The 7,695-nt window shown below is 39.4% G+C and overlaps 1 protein-coding gene and 1 pseudogene across 1 annotated transcript; both read left to right on the top strand.

The window, feature by feature from the left end:
- Positions 1 to 294: 294 nt before the first annotated feature.
- LOC102830050 lies at positions 295 to 872 on the top strand (annotated as a pseudogene).
- Positions 873 to 7,007: 6,135 nt separating this feature from the next.
- LOC102830434 (small integral membrane protein 13-like) lies at positions 7,008 to 7,283 on the top strand. Its single transcript, XM_006874058.1, has one exon. The coding sequence runs from the start codon at positions 7,008 to 7,010 to the stop codon at positions 7,281 to 7,283; it is 276 nt and encodes a 91-aa protein (XP_006874120.1).
- Positions 7,284 to 7,695: the final 412 nt, after the last annotated feature.

Genomic DNA, 7,695 nt, shown 5'->3' on the forward strand with positions numbered 1-7,695 from the left:
AGAGAGGGAGAGCGACTGTGTGCTAAAGACCTGGGGGGTACGGGGGAAGGATTGCAGGGTATACCCTTTGGTTGGTTGATGATGCATGGAGGAATTGTAACCATGGCAACGAGATGATATAAGATAGAATGAATGTAAAACTAATGTTCTCCCTTGTATACTATCACATAATTCACAATAAAACATTTAAGAAAAAAAACAAAAAAAGAAGTTATGAGATGGGATCTCTAACCTCTTCTGTTCAATAAGGTTGTCCTTATCTGGATCTCCAAGACCTGCTAAGAAGACGTCACTATGCCTAAAGCACCAATGGAAAAAAATGGAGGCCAAGAAAAAAAATTCATCCACCCATATAGTAGAAGAGCAGCTAAAATTACAAGCGGCCCACCAACAAACAAGAAGGGTAAAATTGAAGAATGCAAAAGCTGTGCGTATCAGTCTTATTGGTGAAAACCTGCAGTAGTTTCAAAATCATCTTGATGCCAAAAAAGTAGAATATTCAAAAAAGGATACTTGTGAATTATTGAAAGTTATATAAATCCATTCAGCAGTGAGTTGGAGCAGACTGAGTTACATAACAGCATCAAAGAAAGACAAGGAAGGCGACGCTATTCTCTAGAGCTGGTTATCAAGCAGATGATGGAGCGTGAGCGACAGCAATATGGATATGGCCTTGAGATTCCAGACATAGTAGATGCTGGGAATGGGATTTTAATCTTAAGAAGTTGCCAAACATCAAAATGAGAAAAATCTGTGCTAATGATGCAATTCCCAAGAAATGCAAGAAAAAAAAAAAGGTAGACAAAGTCTTAGAATTGGAATAAAAAGATGAATCCAGTGACTCAGATGAGGAAATGACTCTAGTAACCTAATTGTCTATACTTGAGTTGAGAATAAATAATGTGACACCATCAAGTTTCACTCATTGGTTATGGTAAATAATTGTCTGGATCATTCCTTTACATGGAAAAAGTCCCATCTGCAGTTTTATAAAATGATGTTAGAATTTTTGCTTAAAACATTGTTAGGATGAATAATGGATGTTGCTTTATTATTCATATTAAGTTGTTAAAATGGGGAGACATGATCTATGCAACCTATTTAACCTGAATTTCTAATTGATATGAATGAGAACAGATAAGTTTGTTTTTCTTTCTCAAGTTTATTTAGGACTGCCTAACTCAACAGGTGTGGCGCTGTGGGTTAATGCGCCAGACTGCAAAGCCGTTTGAACTGCAAGGTCAGTGGTCCAAGCTCACCAGCTGCTCCTTGGAAACCCTATACAGGGTCACTATGGTTTGGAACCGACTCGACGGCACTTAACAACAACAACTCAACACAAGTGGGTTTTAACCTCATATATTGAATCTTTCATAGCAATTTGTTTGTAATAGGGTCCAGCTGATATCTTCTGAACTGTCATGATAGCAATTTTGTTTTTCAGTAATAGTGTTAGATTAACTCTCCTTTTAAACATTAACCTTATTTTTTACAATACATAAAAGGAGAAAATGTGTTTATTATCTTCTGATTTAAATGGTAAAGAAATTAACAATGACTTTTACTTAATCATTTATCTTTGGATAAGTTACTTTAGGGTAACTCTGTTGTGCTTCTACTCTTTAATTATGAAAAACTACGTTTTGTTTGCGGAAAAATAACTGAAGACTATAGAGCCAGTTATTCTAATGATGCCTTTTTTTTCCTTCATGAGGCAGGTTAAATTGACAAGTAATTGAACTATTATTTCAAGTATCAGAAAAACATGGTTGTGGTAAAATGCTATTTTTTACACATGGGCACCAAATGTTATTTTTTACAGATCTTGTTACATGCAACTTATCCTGTTTTGTGGTCTGTTTTGTAAAGGATACAATAGAAGTGGATATGAGTATTTTCAAGAAAAGAAAAGAAAGAAATTCTAGTGGTAGATAATAACTGCATAGCAAGTCTTATTGACAGATTATTTAAAATGTTAGAACTGTTTTATCTATGAAAATTAAAAATTTTATTTCCACAATTTCCATTCTTTATGATCTAATTAATTTTCAGTGATGTAGCTGATGCTCTTCTTTAAAAAAAGACATAAAGTTCCTGTATGTCTTTCAGCTCTTCTTTAAAAAAAGACATAAAGTTCCTATATGTCTTTTATTCTGGGTTTCTATGTGCTTCAAATTTAATCTCATGATGGCTGTAAAATCAAGTAATTAAAAAAAAAAAAAAAAGCTATGAGATGGGGTTACAGCTGAAATGAGACAAATTTGGTTCTAACCCATGTTGAAAAAACACCCCTGTTCCTGTATTTGTGTTGCAACCTAACCAAGACCGGCTAAAACCAGTTCTTGGTGTGCTTTCACCTCCTAGAACAAAGACATTCCAAATCTCTCCAGCCTGAAACCCACTCCCTTCAAGGACCATTCAAATTGACCAATCAGATAGGGGGTAAGACTGTGTGGTAGAAACCTAACAAATAGGGTGAGATATAGCCTTAGATTACAATTAGCCAACTGGGTAAAAGACAAGACTGTGTGATTGAAACCCTAACCAAAAGAGTGAGACTCAGCCCCTTTCACATCACATCAGGGATAAAACCTGAGTGGACTGCCTGCCGGTGTGCTTGTTCGACAGACTCTGTGCTGCTGTGCACCCTTCTGCAGGTCAAAATTGCCTTGCCAAGATTCTTTGTTCTTTTGTGTCTATGTTGTGACATCAAGTCACGTTTCTAACATTTTGGTGCCCAATGTGGGACTTGACTTTCCCTTTGCAAAGGAGCTTTGGTCCTCACCCCTAAGGGAGACACATCCCACTGCCTAGTCAGAGCAGCCCTTGGGTAAGAGCAGCTGAAGCCTCCCAAGGAAGCGAAAAACCCAGACTCTTGGCAATGCAGGTAGAAAGATCTAAACAAGCACCATGGTGACCAGGTAACTGCACAGACCAAGGCAGGGAAAGCAAAAAGATGTAGACAGCCTAAGTGCCCATCAATGGAAGAATGGATAAACAAACTTTGGTACATACACAAAATGGATTATGCTACCTTGAACAATAATAAGGAAACTGTAAGCCACCACATAACATGGACATTATGCTTTGAGGACATTATGCTGAGTGAAATCAGTCAGTCACAAAAGGGTGAATATTGCATAACACCATTACTGTAAAAACTTTAAAAAAAAGATACCCATACTAAGTAGGGAAAAAAAAATTATTTGTCAATTACCAGTGGGGGTGAGGTGGGAGATTTGGTCAACAGTTCAAACCCACTAGCTGCTCCTTGAAAACCCTAAACAGGATTGCTGAGTCAAACCTACTTGATGATTATAAAAGGTATCAAAACACTATAAATGGAGTTGAGAAAAATAAAGAAGAAGTCAGAAAAGCACTACAGGAACAATCAAATCAGACAGATACAGCATTGGAAACAATTCAGAATTTACAGAAAGAGGTCCAAATGATTAATAATAGCATATCAGAAATGGACAACAAATTAAAAGGGCAAAGGAGTAGAATCAAAGAGTTAGAAGCCAGAACTAGTGAGCTAGAAGATAAATCTCTCAACACTACTAAGATAGAAGAGCAAACACAAAAAAAGACTTAAAAAAATCTGAAGAAAGCCTAAGATTCAGGATGGGCAACATGAAGTGGAATAACTTAAAAGAATTATTGGCATTCCAGAGCAGGAAGAATCACACAAGTCCACAGAGGAGATAACTGAAGAGCTTCTGGAAGGAAAATTTCCTAATATTCTGAAAAGCAAAAAGATAAGCATTCAAGAAGCTCAATGAACCCCAGGAAGGAGAGACCCTAAAAGACAATCACCAAGACATGTAATAATCAAGCTCTCCAAAATAAAAGATAAGGACAGAATCCTGAAAGCAGCTAGGGAAAAGAGAAGTGTAACATACAAAGGCAAAGAAATCAGATTAAGCTCTCACAACAGACAACATGCAAGCAAGAAGGCAATGGGGAGACATATATAAAACCCTGAAAGAAGACAACTGCCACCCAAGAATCCTCTACCCAGCAAAGCTGTCAATCAAATATGATGGTGTAATCAAAACATACCAGGATAAACAGAAGCTAAGGGATTTTGCCAAAGTCAACCCTGCTATGAAAAACATCCTAAAGGAAGTTCTGTGGACTGAGAACCAGTAAGAACAGACAACAAGTATAGAATGCCCTATGTGGCAGCATCACTCTAAACTCAGTCGACAAATGAAAGAGGCAAGAACAGAATAAAATGATAAGAACAGAGGATCTGGAAGGTCAGTCTATGATCAAAACAATTACAATGTGAAAGAAGGTAAACACAGAGGAACACAGATCCAGGTGGTGGGAAAGTCAAGTAGATTACAGAATAAAACAGAATGTCTTAAATGGAGGGAAGAGTTAATGGGGTTGGGGTGGGGAATTTAGTTCAGGTGTTGGGGAGGGCAATACAATAAAGGGGAGGAGGTGGAAGAACAAGGTAGATAGGGGAACACTGAGACAAGTTTGCATGTCCTAAGTGGGACAGAGGTAAATAGTGATGCATGCTTAACATTGGAACAACAGGGCTCTGTGACACACAGATCTAGGCATAGCTTTAAGAGGGGAAATAATACTGAAATGCTTGACTGTCTTATGAATATTAGTTTCCCTTGCCTACTATTGTAAAATAGACACTTGAGTGGGATAGAAAGGAATGTTGAGGATCATGATCACAGAAAACTTGTAAGCCCATCTTCAGCCTATAACTGACTGGAATACCTAAAAGGGGTTCTAGAACTTGCCCAGTGAAATAGGCCTCTTGCAAATCCTTTACAGAGTATAGAAACTTAGGGGTAATTCTGAGTCCCATCCAGAACCTTCTGAAGTGGGACACTCTCAATAGAAAGGACCAGAAGACCAGCCTGGAATAGCTACAGTGACAGAAGATACATCTTCAAAGAAAGATCATCAGGAAAAGCCCCAAACAAAAATGTCAGCATGACTGGCTACTACAAGAATAAGCAAGCTGTTCGCCAGGAAGACATCAAGGCAAGCAATCAAGTTCCTTCAGGACAAACCCCTGTGCTAAGACTGAAACTCAAAGGGAACACACAAACAAGCATGTAACCTTGCTGGCGACCACATTGGTCTAACGGTGAGTGAAAGAAGGGGAAAGGCAGCAATGAAGAAATGGGCTGAGTTCAATCACAGTCCATTGACTCCCGTGGACCTGGAGATGAGAGAGAGACGAGGAAGGGCTGGTTGGTCCAAAGTGTGGTAAGACATGAAGACACTTGAGCCCAAGGACAAGGACACAGCCACAGAAGGCTAGAGCTGAGAGTGAAGCGTCCAGTAGAAAATGGAAAGGATTAATGACTTCGGTCCTCACATCATTGATTATTGTATTTGGAGTTCTAATATTCATGGGTTGTTGTATTATACCTTGTATAAGGGGACTAATCCAAAGACTTATAGAAACAGCTGTAGCCAAAAAACTCTACCTCCTTATGCTAATAGTCTTTTCCTACTAAATACTAAGGAATATCAGAGCCAACTCCTCCTTGCAATTTGAAGAAAAGACTGAAGAATCGTAACACAAATTCCTTTCAGATACAGTTAACAGAGACATGGTATAGCACTATAGGATAAGCACAGGACTGCTAACCATAAGGTCAACAGTTCAAACCCACCAGCTGCTCCTTGAAAACTCTTAACAGGATTGCTGAGTCAAACCTACTTGATGGCACTTAAAAACAACAATAAATACTTTGAATCCATAAAACCTAATTATAAAGAGTAACACATGATCTATGGTGGGCTATGGAGTCCTGGTGTTGTGCTGTGGGTTAAAGTGCTGAACTGCAAAGTTGGTTTGAACTACAAAGTTGGTGGTTCAAACTCACCAGTCACTCCTAGGAAACCCTAAACAGGGTTTCTATGGGATGGAACCATGTCAATGGCACTTTAACAACAACAACAAACAATAGTGTGTATAGCTTGGAAATTTTTCAGTAAATTAGTAATTATGACATCCAGACTGGAGATTAGAATCCATACCACACATATGGTTAGATTGCTCCTTTAAAGGAGTTGTCACCATGAAATGGTTCAAATAATCTAGTATAATTTTTAAATATCCTATGTACTAGTGTGTAAAATAAGGAGCTCTAGTAGCATAGGGGTTATGAGTTGGACTGCTAACCTCAAGGTCAGCAATTTGAAACTACCAGCTGTTCCACGGGAGAAAGATGAGGCTTGTTGTTCCAGTAAACATTTATAGCTGCAGAAACATAAGGTCCCTGATGAATCGAAATGTACTCCACCACCACCAATGTGTACAACACATCCTACCCTGCATACATATGTAAAGTAAAAGTCCAAAGTCTATTGCTCATTAAAATGACAGTCATGAAGCAATGATCAGCATTCTGAAAAAACAAAACAGAATCTTAAATAAGTGTGCCCACTCTCAAATATACAAACAACTAAGGTCTTCATTGTTGTTGTTGTTGTTAAGTGCTGTCATTTCCGACCCACAGTGACCCTGCATAGGATTTCCAAACTTACCAGCTGCTCCTCAGAAACCCTATATAGGGTTGCTATGAGGCGGAACCAACTCGATGGCACTAACTATAACATTACTAGTGTGAATCAAAAAGTATTGCAACTAGGCTTGGTGCAGAGACAGCCATGTAGACACATTAGCATTCTCCATGACTGGGGGTCAAGAGACCCTGTGGTGGGACACCCTTTTCTCGTGCTTTCTCCCATCGTAGGTGTGCATCCCTTCACTAGGGAAGTGCACCCTGTCTAGTCCCTTGGATGCTGGAGCTGATGAGTCCATAGGGGTGTCACGTGGGACCATCCCTTTGGCTATCTTGCCCCTTGGTGCCAGTGGGAGGATTGGTGGGGTGGCAGTGCCATGCTGCAGAAAGCCATCTGCTACCCTGCCCTATCAAGCATGTTGCCATTGCTAAAGCCAAGACATGCCGTCATTGGTCCTTACCCACCGTCCCATGCAGCCTCCCTCCTTCCCTAAGATGTGGCACGACATCAGGCTGATGCTACTGGTGTTAGTGGCCATGCTGCTGACAGTCCTTCTAATGAAGATGTGCGGTTGGTATTTTGTGTGGCATCTTTTATTATCTAAGTTCAAGTTGCTGCAGGAACTGGAGGGAGACACAGGATTGGGAGATCATGAGCCTTCAGAGTTAGAATCAGGAGGAGACACTGCATCCTCTCAACATAGGATCAGATTCACTAGCCAAAGGAGGGCAATTGCAGATGAAGGGCACTGGCCCCAGATGACGCCTTAACTTGCAGATAATCAAAGGCATCTGGAGACCTCTGTCTTTAGTGATTTTATTTTAACTTACTAAAAGACTAAAGAACATTTGGATTTTACATTCAGTTTAAAACAAAAAACATGTAAGCCGTATAGAAATAAAGGAAACGGAACCCAAATTGGACAATTTCATCTGACATAATCTTTAGTTTTACTAGTTTTCTACTTCTATAAGTATTCCTTGACTCTCTGGCTTGTTTGCACTGTAATTACAGATTTGAAATCCCACATTTGATTAGTCCTAAAATGATTTACAGCCTAAGAAACCCTGTACAGGGTCGCTATGGGTCGGAACCGACTCGACGGCACTTAACAACAACAACAACAACAAAATATGTGTTAAGGAGCTCTGTTAGCATAGTGGTTACAAATCAGGCTGCTAA

The sequence above is a fragment of the Chrysochloris asiatica genome, unplaced genomic scaffold (genome assembly GCF_000296735.1).
Source record: "Chrysochloris asiatica unplaced genomic scaffold, ChrAsi1.0 scaffold00260, whole genome shotgun sequence".
In the NCBI taxonomy this organism is placed as follows: domain Eukaryota; kingdom Metazoa; phylum Chordata; class Mammalia; order Afrosoricida; family Chrysochloridae; genus Chrysochloris; species Chrysochloris asiatica.

Bases quoted from the DNA above. Each gene is read 5' to 3' on its own strand.
- LOC102830434 (XM_006874058.1), top strand. From the start codon at position 7,008: ATGTGGCACGACATCAGGCTGATGCTACTGGTGTTAGTGGCCATGCTG.